At 37.1% G+C, this 22,675-nt stretch overlaps 1 protein-coding gene across 5 annotated transcripts in view; it reads left to right on the top strand.

The window, feature by feature from the left end:
• Positions 1-22,055, top strand: part of FYB1 (FYN binding protein 1) — a 69,821-nt gene extending 47,766 nt beyond the window's left edge. For 3 of the 5 annotated variants that reach the window (XM_076362193.1, XM_076362197.1, XM_076362196.1), the window contains exons 7-19: positions 769-886; positions 2,570-2,726; positions 4,942-5,086; positions 7,990-8,018; positions 9,213-9,282; positions 9,835-9,975; positions 10,652-10,683; positions 11,758-11,827; positions 13,225-13,330; positions 13,657-13,819; positions 18,287-18,320; positions 19,430-19,461; positions 19,576-22,055. In XM_076362193.1, the coding sequence (XP_076218308.1) occupies positions 769-886; positions 2,570-2,726; positions 4,942-5,086; positions 7,990-8,018; positions 9,213-9,282; positions 9,835-9,975; positions 10,652-10,683; positions 11,758-11,827; positions 13,225-13,330; positions 13,657-13,819; positions 18,287-18,320; positions 19,430-19,461; positions 19,576-19,598 (1,120 nt within the window). In that variant the 3' untranslated portion in view covers positions 19,599-22,055. The remainder of the gene's footprint in view (positions 1-768; positions 887-2,569; positions 2,727-4,941; positions 5,087-7,989; positions 8,019-9,212; positions 9,283-9,834; positions 9,976-10,651; positions 10,684-11,757; positions 11,828-13,224; positions 13,331-13,656; positions 13,820-18,286; positions 18,321-19,429; positions 19,462-19,575) is intronic. The other 2 variants (XM_076362194.1, XM_076362198.1) reach the window with 2 other exon arrangements.
• Positions 22,056-22,675: the final 620 nt, after the last annotated feature.

The raw sequence follows: 22,675 nt of genomic DNA, 5'->3' as shown, positions 1-22,675 counted from the left end.
TAATTTTAAAACTATATAACCAAAACAAGTGATCCTCATTCAGTCTTTTTTTAATGTAATTTGAGTATATCAGTTTAGCAAAAGTACCAAAAAAGGAAGAGGAGGGAGCCCACTCAATCAGTTCCATAGGGTTTGTAAAGCACAGCTCTTCAGCCAAACCATTGGCAGCACATGGCAGAGCTGCAGCTATAGTCCTAATTACATCCTAGTGCCCAGATCTCAGTACCGTCCAGTATATGAGGCACAGCAGGCAATGTACCCTGGCATGATAGGCACATTTATGATGCAGTGCAGAAGACTGTCATTTTTGTAGACGCCTGGAACAGGTTGCAATTAGGTTTAAAACCGCAGTCCAGTGGTAGCTCAGGCTTCAGTTCATGCTGCATCAACCACTGATGGCCTGGGTAAATATTTAACAGCTGCAGCCAGTGCCAGAACACCTAGACTGCTACCAGTTTCCAAGCTTGCTTGCCAAAATTAGCTCAGAGGTGTTTGGACATGCACATGTAGAGCCAGTCTCTTACCTCCAGATAACCATTTCCGGCATACTGTCCTCTTGAGGACAGCCACTTTAAATTATATATGTAATATAAGAGAAAGGGCTGCTTACTCTATCTGTTCAGCCACACTAGGGTTTAGATTCTGTAGCGTTGATTTCACTGGGAGAAGTCATTTTGCATCACATGTAGTTCTTTGTTAACCTCGGGTAAGAAAGCTCCAGTGAGATTTGCTTCACTGCTACACTGAGTCCTGGCAATGCACTTTCAGATCATCAAGGGGAAAAGAGAAAAAGCGGGACAAGGAAGAAAAGAGAAGAATGGACCAAGAGAAGAAAGAACAAAAGGAAAAAGAGAAGAAAGAGCAGGAAATAAGGAAGAAGTTCAAAGTAAGCTTTTTGTTTCGTGATCTGGCCAAAGACATGTAAGAAGCATTATGTAGCATTGCCAAGTTCAAAATACACTTTTCAGCTGGCTACAAAACTGTTTGTTATGGTAGGTAGTTCAAGCACCTGGCCAAATTCTGAATAAAGGTTTAAGCTGCCCTTTTATGTTTCGCATATGCTTGGCTTCAGGCTCTGTACTGAGGGCAAAGACATTTTTTTAGTGCTTATAGTTTTCGTTAAATTCCCTTCTCATGTTCTTTCTATGTAAAAAAGCCTTAAAAACATTTCCTTTCACTTTTCTGTTTAAAAAGCATTTACATCACTAGAATAGCATCAAAAGTCCTTAATAAAAGTGGGAATTGGATCCCATATACCTAGTGGTTTTTGCCCCACTGCAGGCAGATACAACAGTATCCAATCCTTAGGAGTTTCCAACATTATATAGCAACACATTGCCCTTGCCTTGGTCTAAAGAGACCTAAAGAGACTTCCAGTCTAAACAGGGAGGAAGGGAATAAGGCACATGTAGGGGAGCTACGGTCACTGTCAAATCCTAGGGGCTAAATGATGAGACAGTTCTTTCTGTTTTATATCATTTTTATATAGCTGGTGGTCAGCATGCTCCCGCAGTTTACAAATCTGCCAGTCATTTTCTGTTAACTAATGCCTGTTCACAATGCTCCACTGTGCTTCTTTCAGTGTCATTGTACATAGTGGGCAGCTTTGTTTTTCTTCCTATTGTGGTCTGTACACAGTAAAGCCACGGTCATTCTCTCACATCATGGCCTTGGTCTGCTGTGGAGAGACTGACATGAGTTGAGGAGCAAATGTTAAAGGAAGATACCAATAGTTAATAATAGTGGGTTAGCTGGTGTTTGTCAGGCCCCAAGTCTATTTTTCAGACGACTCCTGTGAAGTGTAGGCATTAGTGCACTGCATGCTTTCAGACTGCAGACTGCTCTCTTGCAGCCATTAAAGTATGTTATTATTCTTAAATGCAAACAAATATATCTTAGTGCATATTTTCTTTCCCATTTCTTCACCACCTATACAGGATAGATATTCCTGAGCTAGTCTATAATTGTCAACAGAGCCACAGGCCTCTGCAAGACCACATATATCTTAAAGCCACAGATACTACAGTCCAAAGTGGGTTCTCCGTAACATATACTAAAGATCTCACAAAGAGAATCTTGAATTCCGGTAAACAGTGTGATCATCTCTTGTGAGTACTTGTAGCATCATTTATAGAGTAGAATTGTAAACACAGAACATTATGTGGTAGACTTATTCATGTTAATGTTAATGAACATTTACACATATGAGTAGTTCTGCTCGAACTACATGGAGCTGCCCACTGGAATGAAATACGTGTCTGTTTTGTGAACCTGTGAAAGGCTCCATAGGTTAGCCTGTTGGTTTTAGTCTTTTTATTTCTGTGATTTTGCCAGTTACTTCTTCAGCTGCTCTACTGCTATGCCGTTGCCCTCTCTTTTCATTCCTGATTATTAATTTAAACTGGGTAGTTGGGAACAGGAGTGATGCCTTTCTGTTTATTTGCCTAGACCGTTTCAAATGTCAATGAAACAAATAATCATTACAGTTATTTTCTCTTTTGTCTGAATGTTTGGGAAAGAGCTCCATTTTTCCACATCTGTGATTTCTTTTGTTGCTTTTTCTCTGCAGTTAACGGGACCCATCCAAGTCCTTCATCAGGCACGAGCTTGTGTTGACCACAAGGGAGGGAAGAATGAGCTGACTGTCAAACAGGGGGATGAGATTGAAATCATTCGCCTCACAGACAACCCAGAAGGGAAGTGGCTGGGCAGGATAAAAGGATGTTGTGAGTTCTGTTTCTTCACTGTGCTCCTGAATGTTTTTACTGTATGACAGCAAACATGTGAGCATTACATCAAGGAGTAGCCTCACCAAGGCTGAGTCACTGGCCACCAAAGTAAACAATTACCACAACTCACCCTCCTGTCCTTAGCTGGCATGCAAGGCTTAGTTCATAGTAGCAAGTTATTGTACAACATAATGTAACATCTACAGGCACTAGAATAAGTTAGGAACAATATGCTGGGATCTTCATGGACCTATTGAGAGGTAATTCCATGTCAGCCTTCAAATAGCACCAGAACTTGGCTCCGTGCAAGTAACAAGGATAGCATTTTTTCATGGTTTTGTATTAAAAATAACATGGGTGTTCCTAAAATAGAAGCAGAGAATATAAGGTCCTGTTTTAAGTGTTTGTCTTGTTCCTATTCCTATGGAAAGTTTCTAACTGATTTCTAGATTTTATTTTATGTCTGAAATCCAAGTTGTTTCTCTAATTGTATAAATATCATTAGTGGATCTATGAGTATGATAAGGAGTTGATGATCTGGCTCCTGGGTTATAGCAAAGACATTAAAAGACTGATCCATAAAATCAATGAAAATTATTAAAAGCACTTGCTTGATTTTTAAGGAGACTAAAATGACAATAAGTTCAGTAAAACAGTTCACACATGTAGAACTAGACAATACCAGCTGAGCACTTTGTAGTACTGGATGTAAAAAGACATTAAGGAACCGGAGCGTGTCTCATACAAAGAGAGGCTGAGAGAGCTCGGACTGTTCAGCTTGGTGAAGGGAAGGCTCAGGGGGGGATCTTATAATTGTTCATAAATATCTGATGGGAGGGTGTAAAGAAGATGGAGCCAGGCTCTTCCCAGTGGTGCCCAGTGCAAGAGGCATCGGGCACAGACTGAAACACATAAAATTCTGTCTGAACATCAGGAAACACTTTTTTATTGTGAGGGTGACCGAGCAAGGGAACGGGTTGCCCAAAGAGGTGGTGGAGTCTCCATCCATGGAGATCTTCAAAACCTGATGGGGCATGGTCCTGGGCAACCTGCTCTAACAGATCCTGCTTGGCCAAGGGGATTGGCCAAGATGATCTCAAGAGGTAAGTTCCAATATCAGCTTTTCTGTGACACTTCGAAGTTTTGTAAATATGTCTTTTGCATGGATCGTTTTGTTCATAGGAAAACAAATCTTGGTGAGGGCTGGGAGAAGGGTATTTTCTTGAGCATGTGTGGTCGATTAATTAATTTACCTTTAATTAGTTTACTTTTCACAAACCAATTCTTGCCTCAGCAAAACTGCAAGTTGTACAAGGCTTCTCACTTCCAAGTGCCAACGGTACAGCCCAATTTGTTTCACCAGTGCTTCAGCCTTCAATGTTCACAGGCCAGTAACGGCCTGTGAAGAAGACCAAACAACAGAGGAAAATCAGTTCTGATCATTTAAATAAAAGAAAAAAATCAATGTGTTACAGCTTTGAGGGGAAGCACACTAAAAACTGGGTTCACTCAGAAGCAGCGGAGTGGGGGATTTTCCATTTTCAAGAAATGGCATGAGCATTTTTCACCTTTGAGAAAATCCGTTCATGCTCTCTTCCGTACAGGCAGTACACCTGTCTAAAATTCCCCTCAGCAGAGACAGAGGTCCCAATCTCAGGCCAACTGCTCTGCTGCAAGTTTCTCCTAAGCCATTGCACCCAGGGGTATAACCAGATCATTTTAGCAAAGATCCAGGGACAAGAGGATAACAATGCAGCTGCAGCGTGTTTACCAACCTGAAGCAAAACCAATGCAAACAAAGTGTCTCTCCCTCCTAATGACCTGTCAGAATCTTTATGTCATGGACTGCCCTAAAATATGCCACAAGACTGCAGTGGTCCCAAGGTTAGCTAAGAAAGGGAGCTTGCCCTATGATTCCCGGAGACTGCATAGAAAATTCTTCTGCTGTAGCTGAGAAGCAAATAAAGATGAAGTTAACTTGACACCAGCTGAGGAGGGTTTGGGGGGAGATCTGAGACAGATCTGAGATTTGTATTTGTGTAGACAGATGGACACTCAAGTTGAGGCTGCTTGGAATGAGACATTTCTGTGAAAGTTTTCAAAGATCATACAAAACAATTCACTCACTGATTCTGAACCTTTTGTTAAACTCATCTCTTTACCATGAGCTTTAAAACTATCTCTGCCTAATTACATGGTTTCATTCATTTAGATGGCTACATTAAAACAACCATGGTGGAGATTGATTATGATTCTTTAAGAAGAAAGCAACAACCATCTACCAGAGTTGCTGTGAAACATCCAGAGAGTGACCAAGAAGTGTATGATGATGTTGGAGAGCAGGACAGTATTAGCAGGTATGTATAAGGAATGCATGAAAAGGAACCAGTGATTCACCCCAGGCAGCCTAGACAGGAGAGGTTTTACAACAAAGCAGACTCTTGTCACAAAAGAATAGCCATTTATATCAGAAACATGTAACTGAGCTATTCAAACTGAAGTAGTCAGAGGGACAAGAACGGATTCTGGAATCTAGCATCTATAAGCACTCATACTCAGGAGTAACCCATACTATTGGAAGAGGACCTACAGCATTGCAGCCCAAAAGAGAACAAAATGCAAAACATGCAGGATTACAGATCACCTGCAGGAAGTGCAATCCTCTTCCCTCCCTCTCTTTTCTTGTTCTGTCTTTTGAAGTCACATACTGCCTTTTCTAACATGCAAGAATAAAAGATCCTAAAAACAATGGAAACACTTGCTGCACTGGGGAGCTCCTGATCACCTTCATTGCTCTCAAACTATGAGTCTTACTACCTCTTTCCTTTTGAAGAGAAGAGACTTCTGGAAGCATGACTAGGATGGCCCTTCAGAATAGAGTGTGGCTAATGTGTTTAGTCCTGGAAATAAGGCCTATAAAATCCCACAAGATGGGTATGAGCTATACTTTTTTGACTTCGTCAGAAGCTTCTCCTCTATGGCACAGTCTCACATGTATTTGCAACGCAGTGCTACATTGCAGACTGTCTACTTCAATGTGCCATATTTTTCACGGCAAATAGATCTGCAGCTAGAGAAGTGCCATCTCCAGTGGGGTATCAAACTTGCTGGCAGGGAAATATGCTAGCGGTCTTGTGACAAAAGTCAAGGCTATCACATGACCCAACATGACGGTGGTACCTCTGTTACCCGACCTCACATAAAAGTCTGCTTCCGTCATGTGATGCAACAAACCAGTGCTCATTCTCCATTACATGTCCTGATGTGCAGAAACACATAACACGGGATTCAGATAAGAGATCTGCGTATGGGTGTAAAGGATTTCAATGTCTAGGACAACCATCTTGAAACACTCAGCCATTACACCTGCCTTTACTGCTTCCCAGCACATTAACCTAGAGGCCTGGCTGGAATAAAGGGACTGCAGCTGGCTGGCTGCTAGGTGCAGCTGATCCTCAGCTGCTAGAACATCCCCATAAGCTCCAGAAACAGCGCTTGGAAAGATCTGCCTTCAGGCTGGCATTCTTTAAGCAACCAATATAGTTTTGCATCTGATATTTTTCCAGGTTGCTCAATATCAGTTTTCTTCCCTGCACATTGGTCTCATAGCATCGTAACCTAGCCAGAAGAGTTGCTTTAGTTGTTCTAGGTTTTAGGTAATCTGAGCATTAGGTACTTCGCTGCAGAAGTATCTTTGGCCAATCCTTTTCACTATGGCAAGCATTACAATTACCCACCTCAATGCAAGGAATTTAGAAAATTTATTTAATTCAAAGGCAAACAAGAATACTTACACTGTTGCATATTAAAATAACAGTGTAAGGAACTTGGAAGGATGAATGAATGGCTCAGATTTGTTAAATCCTTTAAGCTGTAGTTTGACATTTTTATCTTCTCTAGTGATTAATAGCATTCTGTTCAGTTCATGAGCATGAATTGTTGGAAGGAATGACATACATCAACATGTTTTGAAACCACTGTAAGAATGCCATACTAAAAAAAGCCTCTTGACCAAATAGTAATATCTCATTATCGGTAGTATTGTTAATATTCCAAAAATAATAAGTGACTAGGGATGTTGTATTTCAGGATTTCTTGGCACAAGAATTTAACAAGTATCTTGTTTTGATGTATAAGTTTAAATAAGGCTCTGACCTGGAAATAATCTCAGCTACTGTGAACCTATCAGTTTTTTTTCAATTACTGTTAGAACACTGGGCTACTATGGAATCCTTGAAATGCTAGAAACATTCAGTTAGAGGTTTAAAGCATCACCCAATGAAAGCTAGTTGAGCAATAAATTCATTTGTTTACCACTTCATCTCAAGAAAATCCCCTCATAAGGGATGAATCTAAAGGGTGTGGATGCACTCTCTAGTGTTCAGTCAGATTATATTTTTATTATATTTTTATTATATTTTTATTCCCACCAAGTCCCATGACCTCCTGAGATCCCTTCCAACATGAATTATCCTATGATCCTAAGTCATATTTTGTACTTAAGTTTAAAGATATCAACAGGAGTATAAAATATATTCTAAATACAGTAAATCATTATAGCTATAGACATCAGTTTGCATTTCCTTGCAAATGACACTTTATTGGAAATTTCTAACAGTTGCTAACAATTACTAACAATTAGGATCGAATGTTCTGCTTGTATGAAAATGTGCACCTTCATTGGCTTGAAACATCTGCATTGGTTTATGCAAACAGAGAATTTGCTTCACAGCTTTACTTATAAAATACTGTCCTTTATTTTTACATTAACTAAAGATGGTATTGATAACTCTGTCTCTTAGAACCCTTTGAATCATTGTGAATGAGATTTTAAAATACTCTTTTCTGATTTGTAATTAATTATTTCCAAGGAAAAAAAAATAGAGTATTTTTCCTGCTTTACCTGAATCTACTAAAAGTTAATCTCACCTCATCTAAGAGCTAGTTCACTTATGAATTAGTTGACACATTTTCTTTAGCATTAGTGAGAATGCAACTATTTGACTAAGAAATCAGTGTGAGTGTGGTGAAAACAAAAAAAAAACCCAATGGGCACATTTAGTTGTTGCCCATATAGAACACACAAGCATGTGCCTGAGCTTCCAGTGCAGAATTTGTAGTGCTCAGCTGGCAATGTAGATGAGTGCCAAAGCCGAAAGGTGTAGAACTAATAACTGCAAAAGTGATGGGTGATCATGGTGTTTGTTTTTTCCAAAGGATGACTGTTTTTTTCTAAAACATCTCTCGTTTGCTTTTCCAGTCAGAGCAGTGGTCAAAGTGGAGCTGAAAGTAAGTTCTACATCTACTTTTTGGGGAGAGTTGTTTCTATGTACTGTTTTCCTTCAAATCCAGACCTCTGTGGCTTCCAAATAGTGTAGTAATTATGCATAAGCATGCTAAATGGTAGCTAACAGGCAACAAACAAGGAGGTATAGCGGCCAAATTAACTTTCTCTCCACCTATGGGACTTGGGCAAGAAAGAAGTTTTGTCTTTAGATACTGTGAATCAGAAGCATGCCAGAAGATGACAAAACCTTTCTTTTTTTTGTGTGAAGGTAAATCATCCTACAAAACAGCACAGACATAATTGGCAAGATACTAACATGACCAAGAGGTTTTGTGCAGGAGAAATCCAGTTCTGAAATAGCCAGTAATACTACCAATTACTGCATTTTGCTGACAGAGTTAAGGGCAACATCAGTTTCAGCAATACTCTGGAGTCCTCTGGAGTCCTCTGGAGTCCTATGTATGCAGTATGACTGCAGCAGTTTCACACTGTCAAGAACATACATTCAAACCCAGTTTCCCCTTTGATAGCACATATATTTATGTAGCATTCTCTGTTGATCACAAGAGCACAGCTCATCTTCTCAGCTTAGAGTTTAGATACTAGTCATGGCAGAAGCATCTCCTGGCAGTGCTGAATGAAGCTGCTGCCAGCTAAGTACAGATTTCAGTGATTACTCTGACCAGTGGCTAGGATTGGACATGGAAACTGAGCTAACCCTGCACTGAAGGAGGTGGGGCTCAAAGGTCAGAACTGAGACCAAAAAGGGGAGCTTACATGGCACTTGCCTCTGGCTTCTGTGGATGAACACAAGATGTCACTTGCTGAGAGTGTTGGTCTGACATCTTCAATCATCACTCGAGTCACGCACAAAAATTAAAAAGTCATCATAATGACTGGGCCAAAATCAGCCATTTAGAATTTCACTGAATACACTAAAAATGCATTTGTTTTCAGTATTCATGCTCTTGTGATTGGCAGTGCCACATTTAAATGCTGTGGATGGCATTCCCAACTGAGGTAAGTCTAAATCACTGTTTTAATAAATAGGCTGTGCTGGTTTACAGAAAGATTCCATTTGCACAGATATTGCACAAACTACACACACATCTGACATACTTAAGAGGCCAGTAATGAATACCCTATTCAGCAGCATTAAATATAAATGCATTAATTCACTGTTTGATCTGTTAAAGAGATGTTCCCACCTCCTCCTTCTGATCAAGAAATTTATGATGGGATTGATGATGAAGATGCTGTAACTAGGTAAGTTTTTACATCTTTTAAATAATTTGCCTCTTTAACAGAGTGTTTTCATTTCAGTTTTTAGTATTTTTGAATTAGGCATAATAATTAGCAAGTATTGGGATGATCAGCGAGTGGGTATACATCAGGATGGGTTCATGAAGCTAAAAAAAAGGGTTCTTTGGTCTTTTGGAGAAGTTTTGTTTTGTAATTAATTTTGGTATGTCAGCAAAAGCAGCTGCAATCATGAAAATCCCCAAATCCCCAACTAGACAGAATAGCTCTGAAATGAAAACAACAAACTGAATGTTACCTTGCTGAGTAACATGAAAGCAGTAAACCACCAGATTAATATCTGTACCTACAAATATATCTCAATATCTACAAATGACCTAACATACATATTTCTAGTTTAGCATTTTAGCGTTTTGCATTTAGGTAACTCTCCGCACCTTGTGGTATATATATTGTTGGCATTAATGAGAATTATGTGCATCAATGGAGAATTTAAACTGGACCTTTTAAAAAGAATGTTACATTTTACATTGTGATAATTGCATGCATACTCCAAAGGTCTGTATCGCAGGATGAAGATAAGAATGGTATCTGGTCCTGGGGAATCTTGAAGAGGCTAAAGGTCAAAGATGACAAAAAGAAAAGTATACGAGAAAAAACAACCAAAGTCAATGGGGCAGAAGATAATGGAGATTTGTTGTAAGAGTCTGCCAGGAAATCTCAGTGGACGTTAACTAATTCTAATAAAGCACATGCTACTAACATCTTCTCACAGCAGCCTAATAAATCATGCATCAAATTGCACCTCAGGATGATACTTTTCTGCAAAAACACTGACCTCCTTTCTTTTCACCTGCATAAAATAATTACTCTCTTAACAAGCTGTATTTGTTGCCTAAGTCTGGTAATTAAAATATACCAAAAAATTTTTTTGGTGAAGAGCACCAAAATAATCCATCATCTTTGTGCCACTCTGGTGATGTTAAGTTTGCTGTATCCTCAGTTAAAATGTACTTTGCTCATCAGTGCAATGTAGCCAAGATAAACTGGTAAATCTAGTCCCATTAATCCAAATTTTAGGACTAATACGCCAAACAGAAAAATGCAAAGATTGTCTTCTACCCATCTTGCCTAGAGGTTAGGTCAGCAACTGATGTTTTCACCACCATCTTCTTTCATTCAGTTCTGAACCAGTTTACTTTGATTCAGTGGTAAAAATACTTTTAGCCCATGAGTACTGCTGGTGACAGCGAAGCTTCAAAATGTCTGGAGATTACTTGGAGCCCTTGTGTTGCAAGTTTTTTAAATGATTTAAATGATGCAAAAGCCTATTAATGTAATATAAATAATTAATGAGCATCTTTTTTTTTTCCAGCATGTCTCCTTCAACAAAGCAGTTTGGAAAAGGTAATTAATAGCCTATTGTTCAGTCTCCATATTGATTCCTGATCCTTTTTTCTGTATACATTACTCGTATCATGCTAGTCACAAAAATACATCCAAGGAAGGAAACAGGATTTCCCATTGCTTACCCAGTTCCAGCAAACAAATTTCAAATATTGTGACTGATTTGGCTACAGACAAGGAGATACAAATGCATTGCAAGCTCTCTAAAAGACAATTTAATGTATTTTTTAAGAAGTCATGATTTTTCTATGTGAGATTTCCACTAGTTCATTTTGTTTGACATGAAGTATGAACAGATACACTTGGAAAGAAACACTTAATGCAAGACTTCAAAAGTAAAAAGAGATGCTTGTTGTTATTTTTATCACTTGCAGTGTCTTTGTAAGATAACATATATTCATAAATATCAGCTCAGCCATGGAATAAAAAGCAAGTTCTTACAATTTTTGAGGCTGTTACCTGAACTGAGTTCTAAACCTTTCATCTCCTACTGTGATTTTTCTAGCCATTGATTTGATGAGTTGAACAATTGCTTCCTCTCCACAAATATGCTGAATGTGATTCAAAGTATATTCTTGGGGTAAGAATTCTTTTCACTGCTTTGGCATTGCGAGATGGCCTAAAAACTAACATACATGTGATTCATATCCACTTCTAAGCAACGTTGCATTGACCAGAGTGCTATAGGAGTGCCTGAGTGTACATTAACATCAAACCCCAAAAATATACTTTGATGCAACATGGTGGGAAATGCACTAATTAAAATGAAGATTAAAGGCTATTGCATTAGCCATCATGTACTAAAACTTGCTCCAGCTTAAGAAGATTAAAATATCAGTGAATACCTAGTATTATTAATAAAGAGTCTTATTCTGAAAAGGTTGGCTGGTGTTTGTTTTGCACAGTACATTGTGCAAAACAGAGAACCCACAGTTACTATAGATGATAAATGGCAACAGTACTTGCCACAATTTCTTGTCAACTTAGGTACACTACCATAGATTGTAACACAATGTGTTCACTACTCAAGGATCTCATAATAATTTTCCATTCTTTTAAACACTATTGTTTCAGATTGTGGAGACAATGATGTTTATGATGACGTAGATTCTTCAGACTTCCCTCATCCACCGCCTGAACTCAAGCAAGTGAAAATGGGAATTACTCCCCTGATTAGAAATCTGTAATACACTGTGGAACATTTTCAAAGTATTTACTAGAGGCAGATTGCTATTAATGTATGCTTTATTTGGCGTTGTCAGGTTTTGTAGTTCTCCTAACCCTACTGTCGACAATGGCAGTTGAATGCTCCCTGCCTCCGTTTCAGATTGAAATAATAATTAGGCTATAGAATAAATAAGCATGCTTTGAATTTCAGCAAATTCAGTCCCTGATGGACAAGCGGTAGAAACAAATGCATGGCCTAAAGGTACTTCATTGTAAATTCCCTGCATGCAGTCCTCTTCCTATCAAAATTTGGGGACTGTTAGGGTAAGTACTTGATCCCAGCTGCTGTAGTATTTTAAGAGAAAAGGAGATAGTGCCCTGTGTTATAAGTATGAAACACATCTGAAGGTGTAAAGTTCAAGTTGGAAAACTTTTATCCCCAGACCAGGAAGTTATAGCCATCTCTGGAGCACAGATGTGTTATGAGCACAGATGCATCTGTGAAGATGACTGCAACACGTCACATTCTGTTGTCGCTAACTCCACTCAGGTGGAGCTACAGAGTGCACTACAATAATCTAGTCTGGAGGCATTAAAACAGAGAGAACTGTATATCCAAAGGAAAAGACATGGTCCTCCTAACCAAATCTAAGTTAGTTCACACACACACATATATTCATCATCAGTGAAACTGTCATTTACAACTCCTACAGAGATCAGGAAGGATCGAAAAGTAGAGTCAGACTTCAAATTCCCAGGTACAGCATCAGGAAGGGCAGTTAAGGCATGAAACCCTTCCATGCTCATTGGCAGAAGTCAACAGTATCAGCGATGTGGAAAACCAACAGAACTTGAAATAGGTCCTGTAATGCAGATGCCCTGGTGTAGCAAGGTCTTCTATGGGAACACAGGACTAACACAGCTGCTGTACAAAAGGCTAAGATGTTCCAGCTGCCTCCACAGTGGGACATGTGTTATTCAGCCTATTGACCAACGATACCTAGACTTCACAAAAATTGCTCCTTGCCTAGAGATCCTAAAGTGATGGGTACCATCTACCTAAACTATTTTTAGCAGATGTGAAGTTCTTATTGCTGTAGCAGCTAGATACTTTGAATAATTTTCCATATTCACTTATGTGATAAATATATTCACATCAGAACTCATTAAAAGAGAAAAGTAGGAAAGACAACCCCAACTTTTTATTTCTTTGGAAATGAAATCTGTATTGTATTATCCATATTAGTTTTGTAGAGCAACAAAAACATACTAAAGACACATGAAGGCAAATGCATTTTCACTAAAATGATCAGAAAGGTTGTCAATACCTCAGATGTGTTGCTAATTTTCTTTTTATCTGTAACCTCATTTTAGTTCATCAAAATCAGCAAGCCTTGGAAAACGTAAATCAGATGAAAAAGATGCACAAAAGCTTAAAAAGATGGAAAAAGAAGAGAAAGAGTTCAGAAAAAAATTCAAAGTAAGTTTTGTTCAAAGTAAGATTTGTTCACATAAAATACAAAGATTAAAATATCTGGATGGTGTCCTCTAATTTGTATCCCCTAATTTGTAAATAATCCATTATTTTGCCCTTGAAAGATAAAGTATTACTACTTGTAAAAATAGTGATCTGAGCATTTGTAAGTCCAAATGGCAAGCACGTGCATACTACATAGCATAAACAATTATTTGCCTAATTTTCAAAAATTTAGTAATAAATGGGAATAGATTGGTCTAAAAAAATGCATGATCATAAGCTTTACATTGATGGTTTTTAACCAGCATCTTTTTATTTTACTTTTGCAGTTTGAAGGTGAAATTAAAGTTCTTTACTCTACCACCACAATCCAGGATTTGCCCCAGAGAGGATGGGGACCTAAAGACTTACAAGTTAAACCAGGGGAGTCTCTTGAAATTATAGAAAGTACAGATGATACCAAGGTCCTATGCAGGAATGAAGAAGGAAAATGTAAGTTTTATTAAAAAGCTGTAGTACAAATCAAATTGTCAGAGAATGATTGTCAGGATGTGTAAAAAACCCTCTACCCTGTCATATTAAAGCAGAGCCTAATTGTTAGTTTATTACTGTTTTTTAAGAGCAGCTTGCCTTAAAAAATTAAAACTCTAACAGACAAGAGATACCAAATGTGAGAAAAAGGACAACTTAGTTATGTAAATCTTGCTTTGCATCAACTAAGATTAGCAGATGGTTTTGTTGCTTCTGTCTCCGTTTGCCAAAAAGAGTATAGCTATGATACCCCACAGAATCTAGTAAAAGTAAAATCCTTGCTGCGCCTCTGGTAAGCACTTGCCCATTGACTGCAGCCAAGGGAACATCAATAACAATATTCTTATTTTGGATTGCCAGAGATGGAGCCTAATCTTTCCAACAGGCATGGGGGGGTGGGGCTGGGGAACTGCTTAGGAGTCTTCCCCCCAGCCCCCAGCTGATCCAAGGCGTATGTCCTCATTGGCATGCCTGCTTGTTTTGGGAGCTGCGTGAGGCCTTTCAGTGTTTCTTTGAAACCCTTGGCCAGGGTGTGCATTGGCAGAAGTTTTTGCATTTTTGGAGATGTATGGACCATCTACTGTTGGTTTTGATTTCTTAATGTGCTTCTGTTACAATACTTTTCAAATCTCCTAATGAAAATTCAGTTTGTGTAGGAACAGACTACGTTCAAAGTAGCAGCATCCTTCCACTCAACGTTTACTTTTTACCTCTGACCTATGTGGAAGACAGTCCAATGCCATAAACCTCTGAAAGGGATTCAGTCACTTTCCTTCTGTTTTTTTCCCTCTGTACTCAACTGTTACAGCCTGGAGTATAGCCTTCTTCCTGGCAGGCCTGCAGGGTGAGGAAGAATTTCTTGCATAACAACATGTATGTTTTTCAAAATATGGATTGTACTAGTGTAGCCACTTCCCAAAGAGCAGCTTTCAATGCTGCATTTTTTGAATCCAGCTAATAACAAAGTAGAAAGTAGTTCATGTTGGCTGTTTTCCTCACGTAGTCTTCAAAGCCTTTCAAATAGTGACAGGAGCTACTGCTTTCCTATGCATGAAAGAGCAAAACAAATAAAAATATCCTCCCTGAAAACCCCTGAATAGATCTCTCTCAATTTTCACATTAATTAGTGAAGTTTGAATCCTACTTTAGTTAAGTGCATGACAGTTTTTGTTATTTGCTCTAGTTGCTCTAGTTCCTCATATCTTGAGGCTATGATACTACCTTTTGAAGGCCAGAGAGACTGAAAATCAACAATTAAAGATGTTTTTGTTACTTTCTTGCAGATGAATTCTTCCGTTTGATCGTTAAGTTATGAAGCACTTCCACAGCTTCATGCCTCTACCAGCAGTTAAACAAAATTACAAATTATATTATAATGTCTTCCCACCTTTTTAAGCAAGGGCTGATGGCCTTAGGAACATATTCTGCTATCACTTATGTTAATTGTTATGAAATGATTTGAAATTTCACAAGTGAAACAAGGAACTGATTCTCATTTACCTTCTCAAATTCCTTCTTCCTGTTGCCTTGGTCTGACCCACGTACCTTTTGAAATACACAAAAACCTTTGATTCACTTTCATGTGTTTGGCTTAAACATTAGGATATAAATGGACTTCAGTGCCTGAAAATGTAGGCTGTGTCCTCTCCAAGCTTCCTTTACACTGTCGGAGAGCAGCTGGCCTGATGTGTCATAGTTTTCAGTGGTGCTAAGTAAACAAGATGGAGTGTGCTGACCTGCTGCCTTGTTCCCTATTATGGAAGCCATGTAAATACGAATAAATTAGTTAGAAACTGAAACTTAGGACATGTAATTTTGGATTAGTAAATTTGAAAGAGTGTGACATCAGCAGGGGCTCTATCTCCCGCATATTTAGGGGCTAGGGACTGTCAGAAGAACCTAGATTATGCTTTGCAGCGGTAGAAGGACTGGCATATGCACATCTGGCTTGCAAGCACGCTGTGTTTGTACACCATGACTGTAAGCGAAGAAATTTTGCTTTCATGTATTTCCTGTGAGAAAATTAAAAGAAGAAACAGAGAAGATTAGATTAGGCAAATGATTTTAAATGATTCCCAGTGAGACTTCAGGAGTCTGGAAATTATTGGACTCTGCTTAAAGAGAATTTTTAAAAGATTACGTCTTTTAAAAAAAATTAATTTCCATGCCTTTATCCCAGATACTAAAATCTGAGGAAAGACAACCAGGCTAAGAATATCCTGAATAGACAGAGCTTTCCCTATATGTACCGACTTGCAATCAGCTTGAGAGAATATGCAGGTGACTGAAAATCTGCAGCACTGGGTTCTCTGACTATTGAAGATTACCTCCAGTTTAACATTTTTAGTAGGCAAAAGTTATAATAGAATTTATGTAAGTAACAAATCTTCATGACACTGAAGATATAAATACAAGCAAATGAAGCAAATTTTATCTTATATAGCTGCAATCAAATATTAAATGCATAGAACTGTTTTTCATTCATGTAACTGTTAAGTCTTAAACAGAAGCTAAAGCAGATTAGTGTCAAATAAAATATTATCACAGGAAATTTATGCCTTTCTAGGCAACCTTCAGCTCTAGCACAAGACAGAAGTTTTCTTTTAAAATGCAGTTTTTTTAATGTACTACGGCGTTCACAGAGCAAACCGCTAATCTACTTTATATATAGCAATTAATACAGCATATTCTGGAAAAAAACTTATTTACATTTGAGATTTATAGCAATATCTGACATCTACCTATTTTAAGACGGAAATACGCCAAGTTAAAATGAATTATGCAAATGTTTCTTTATGAAGACAAGAATTAGTTACTTATTACTATTCGCAGGACTATTTGGGATATTAGTCTTGTCAGATAACTTTTCCAGTATTCCATATAGGAATCATAGGACATTTTTATATATCAAAACACTGGCCAGTTGAAGACTGTGATAATTCAGCAGCTTTCGGGAACAATACTAGCTCATTGTGTCTGATGCCAATTTACAAGGGAAGGTTTCCCCTACCAGTAAAGTTACAGATCTTGAAAAGGGCAATTTCAGAATAAAATTAGGGCTTGGACGTAAAAAAGTCTTAACACAAAATATGAGATTCTTTAGCTGGACATTACTGTGCATTTAAAAAAGGAAAAGCTACTTTCATGTCTTGTGTATCAGAAAAGAAAAAATCATGTGAAGAAGGAAATAATTGCTTAAAACAGTAAGATCTGGGGATTCAGCTAGACTGACCTGAAGGATCGCCAGCAGAAATGCTAGCAGAAAACTGAGACTTTCTGTACTATATAATGGTTCCTCTAAGTACAAGGAGCAGTAGCAGCTCGAAGAATTCAAGGAACCTTACAAGTCAAGCTAGTAAATTTATTCTAAAACCTATGAATTGTGCATAAATTACTAAAAAACTGCCATTTTAGTGTGACCATTTAAGCCTCCTAATGAATAAAAGAAAACTTATATAGTAATTTCAAATGTAACACAGGATCACATTTCTCCTTTAGAACTGTCCTAATTTTGTACCAACATACTAATGTTTACGTGCAAATACGTAATTATTGTTATGGCTTTCTCTTTGCTTGTATATGTTTTACCAATTGACAAATATTTCAGTAGATGTCTTTTACCAAAGACAGCAAGTCATTTTTTCAAGAGATTAAATATATTGAAGAATATGTATAGTTTTATCTGATTTCATTAGTATGCAACAGAGTAATAGAATAATTCACCAGTGAGTAGCTTCTCTCACATTTTTCCATTATCTATATAAACAGTTCTTATCAATATGATAGTTAAAAATTTTTAAACCATTACAGTTAATGATAATTAATTAGTGTATACATCTTAAAGGCATTTTTGTCCCTGTAGGAAACTATAGATATTTCTGTTATTTATTATTATAAATATTATGCAGTTGTTATTATTATACCACATTTTTATGCTATAGTTTGTGAACTGTACTATATTTTGCGTTAATACCTATTGTTTCACACCCCTCTCATGCAACCAGGAAACTAAAATATAAGATGAAAACCTAATCTTGCATAACCTGTATTACTATTTTCTCCTTTCAACACTAGTTTTGTACACAATGGAAACTATTGCAATGAAACAAGAGAAATTACATTTTATTAATATGTAAAGTACCTGGCACAGTAGACATCTAACTGGTCTTGGAGCTACTGTGGTATTCTTATTCCCTGTCTACAGCACCATGTTATACTAAACAAGCAGTTAAGAATAATTAAAACTAAAATTGGACATAGCAAAACTTTCCTCGAGTACGTATCCATTGTACATTGTTATCCATCTATTATGTCTTTCCATCTGAAATATCTAGAAGAGAAAAACTGCATTTCACTAGTGCTAGCAACAGAAGAAATAACATGAATATTAAAATTTAACTTAAATACATATATATTTCAATTTTACAGATGGCTATGTTCTGAGAAGCAATTTAGTTGAGAAGTAAGTACAAAGTGATCGTTTTGAAAAATTTGTTACTAACAATTTTGTTCTAAACTGTTTTGTTAAATAAAAGTGAAATGTAATTATTTTAGTATGTCATTCTAGTCCTGCAAATTGAGTTATTTTTATGTGGTTTAGATTTCTCAAGAATTAGTCACATATATCCATGCATTGCTTAACCATAAACCCTGGTTTAAACCACGAAAAATTACATAAATTAACCATTATTGGTACTAGAATCTATTACTGAACTGCACATTAATGTGATTAAGTGTATTGATGCCATTTTCAAATGTTTAACTAAAATGGACCAATTTTTCTTTAGGTTTATTTTTATTTCTGTCTTACTGGGATTAAGCAGATTTGGCTCAGTGTTGCTCTGAATAACTGCGTGGAGTTCAGCATTTAGGTTCTAATCCAAAACTCTCGTCAGACAAAGCCTTTCCATTTCCTTCAATGGGCTTTATGTTAGACCCTTAAATATGAAATCAGATGTCACTTTTAGAATTGAGGCCTGCAAACACTTATACACATGTTTAACTTATATATATAAATAGCTTTATTGGCTTCCATGGGCCTGTTCATGTATCTAAGTGACATATTTTGAAAATTCCTATTCAGGGAGCATGTATCATTTATAGACATTACCTAAATTCATTATCTAAAAAGCTGCTCCTCCAAAACCATTATGGCATTGCCAAGTACAGAAACAAATAAGAATTCCAAGGGCCTACTGATTTTTTTTACTCATCTTTTCTATTTATTTAAAAAAATCAGTAAATATTTCATTTTTTATGGAAATGTCTCTATGAGTTTGTTAGAAGATTACTTAATTAAGGTTACTTAAAACCTTAATTAAAAAAACCCAACCTTTTAATAAAGCAAGCCTTTCACGTTAGAAAGAAATGTATCCAGCTCTACCTGCACTGAAAATCCTTTGACCTGACCATGTTGCTCAACACTGTTCTGTTACCACAAAGGTTGCACTTTTCTAATTAGATAGAATGTCTGCACCATACTGCTACATTATTTTGTATCTGCATGCAAATAGTAATATGTATCTGATGTCTCAATTTTTAATACATTATTTTTCTTTTTTTAACTTACAGTGATGGAGAGATTTACGATGATATTGGCGATGGTATGTTGAACATTTCAAACAATACAATAACTGTATTCAATCACAGCAAATAACTTTATTCTTGAGTCAAAGTACTACGCAATACTAATATTTTTGCATTTATTTCCATTTCAGATTGCATCTATGATAATGACTGATGAAGAATTCTATGCAAGTAAGAGCTTCATTGAAGATCGAAATCTATTTCAGACTTCCTAATTGTCAAAGCAAGAGAAGTCATGAAAGCCGATTACAAGTCAATCGCTTACACTCTTCTAAATGTACAATTAACCTTTTTTAGGATTTCAGGGTTTTGTCATCCCTTGCTTTGTATGACATTCGTATTGCCATTTATCTGAGCAATTAGAATTTGGGGAACATGAGCTGAAGTTAAGGTTACAATTTTCCACTTGCTTTCCACATTTATGACAGTCCCTGTGAAAACAGTTCTTCAATTAGCTATACCCGAAGAGGCCAGTTCAGGTCTATGAAGGATACAGAGGACAACAAACCCTGGGAACAAGTTTTGCTCTGGCTCTGGTCTATTAAACACCAGAGACTGCCACTCTGGGGAGGGCAGTATCCTGAAAAGAAATGCTTCCTTTGGTGATAACATCCTGTTGTGAAAACAGGAAATCAAAAGCGGGCATCAGAGAAGACAATACATTGCTGACCTGCCATTCCAACTGCAGCAGCGTTAGCTACACTGACATGTACAGCCATGTACCATTATTGCTGAAGTTTCCTTTTCTACATTGTACTAATGATAGAATACCACTGTCTAAAACTTTTTTGACCATTTTGTAAGTGCTTTTTGACTAATATTGATAGCAAAATAGCAACAATGTTATATGTGTTACACACAGCACTCTGAGATACAAAGGACAGAAGAGTCTGCTTTATAGTATAGCGTTGCTCAAAATATATTCAGAACATTTAGGTTAAGATTTAATTTCTGTTTAGTTTGAAGGTATGTTGTTGTTGTCACTGTAGTAATTTAGGCATTAAAACGGACCTATAAATTTAGGATAAACTGGTTGGAAATAACTTCTAGATTTATCACGCCGTTTTGATAGTATCTTTTTCTTCTAAGTACTATATTTTACACTAGACTTGGCTAAAAGAGAGCATAGAAATTAAACATTTCCATGCTTATCCATTGTAGAAGCAACATTTATTCCTAAAGATCATTGGCGATGCTGTTATCTGAATGAGCAAGTAGCAAATCAAAGTAAAATGAACAGATGAATCATAATAATAAATATCACTTTGCATTTATGTACCAGAACTCACTGGAAATCAAAAGACATTTACAGTGAACTCCCAATAAAGAGGGTGAGCATGTGCAGAAAATGGAACATGTATTTGTAATGTGTGATGCTTTTGCTGTACTGCAAGATAATCAAAAACCTGTAACAACCAATGTGGCTGGATCAGAGCAAGCAACTCCTTTTGATAATCAAGTCTCCTATAATCCTCAAGGGAGGTAAGGTACGCTGTGCAAACCAGTGCAATGTAGCAAGCTAGCAAGTTTAGCTAATGAACATAAAAAAATTTTGGCTCTGTTGAAGTCAGTGAGTTTTGGTCTTACCTTCAGTGGAGCCGAGATTTCATCTTACACAAGTGCCTTTTATTGACAGTTCAAAATACAGTAAATCTCTAAGGAGGTATAATGCTATGGGGATATCAAACATAAAATTAACTGTAGAGGTAATAGCCTATAAGCTAATTTATACTGTATTTAAAATCACTGATAATACACTGAACAGCTATATGCAAACTTGAGTTTCCTGTTCTATATTTGCTATTCAACCAGCATCCAGTCACACAAATACCAGTTTTATGTGTAAGCATCAGCACCAGCACCCAAATTTAAAACATGACCTTGTATATTAAGTACAATGAATGTGTCTGGCTATTTGGCCATGTCGCTGCCGGTGGTTTATTTATTTTTCAGGGGCATTCAAGAGGGTATTTGCATCAAATTAGTGATATGCCAAAGAACTGAGAGGGAACACAGACATTTAGAAATACACAACCACTTGTCAGTTAACAATAGGATAAATAGTTTCATGCTTTACACAGTTAATTATCTCAAAAAGAGTTTGTGTTTAATTCTAACATACATGCCCAGTCTTGTTTTAGTTTTAACCGGTAGTAGAACTTCATGTGTTGCAGTAAGACCAACAAAGGAACTTTCCTTTTGAATATAGTTTGTCTTTTATTAAAGGATTTCAGTAGAACACAAACCTTTTTTGTTCCCCTGAAAAAGAAGTGAACTTTATTCTTTGTGAGAGTTTTCGGTCATGTATGTTGAATAGCTTTTCCATGTTCTTAGCCCTGATGTGTTGTAGGTACTGTGTTTCCTTACTGATCATACTGACTGAATTGGTCTTATAATACATTAAATCATCAGAAGAAATAATCAGAAGATACTTTAAGCTAAAAGATCAAATATGTGACTGTTACAGGGTGTTGAAATGTATTTATAAGGTACTACACAGTGAAAAATTACTGGTATTGTATATTTTTTCTGTTCTTTATTTTACCAATGTCATTCACTGGATGCATTTTTTTTCTTTCTTCTGAATAAAAGTATGCTTTCTGACAAGAAATGTGGGTACACCATCTTCTGCTAAAGTAGAACAACAGCAGCTGAAAAATAACTTCTGAAAATTACCACTGAGCAGCTGATGGAGTGAAAATCAACTTTATTATTGCTGCAAAGGCAGCACAACTACAATGTGGCATTTGTTTGTCAGTCATTACTATCCAGAAAGTGAAATGTAAGCAGAAAATCTTCCAGACAGGAAAATCTATACTTAGGCAGTTTAAGAAAGACTGTGTTTTAAGGGTTTCTCACCTGTAATTTATCCTATTATCTTTTAAAAGTCATAAGGAAAGAAAAGGAAAGCTGTTCTCATGACATTTTTCCCTCTCCAAACTCAGTCTATAATCCTGAAGTATTTGGCTGTGCCTGCTAGAACATTCAGCAGTGAAAACATCAAAATATTGACATAAAAATCAGACTTCAGCATGAACACCCCAGATAAGGTAAACAGAGCTGGTTTCCATCTGTGTTGTACCTCTATGCTGTCCCAGTAAACAGGCTAAGCAAAACAAAAACTGGGAGGGCAAAAAAGACTTCTCTAATTCAGGAGCTTTAGAGCCTTCCTCTGCTGTTACCGCAGGCTCTGGACTGCAGGAATGCAGCTGATCTCCTGTGCCTTCCTGT

Source organism: Aptenodytes patagonicus, chromosome Z (assembly GCF_965638725.1).
Source record: "Aptenodytes patagonicus chromosome Z, bAptPat1.pri.cur, whole genome shotgun sequence".
Lineage (NCBI taxonomy): Eukaryota > Metazoa > Chordata > Aves > Sphenisciformes > Spheniscidae > Aptenodytes > Aptenodytes patagonicus.
The sequence above is the reverse complement of the archived record's forward strand: the minus strand, read 5'-3'. Positions and strand labels throughout refer to the sequence as shown.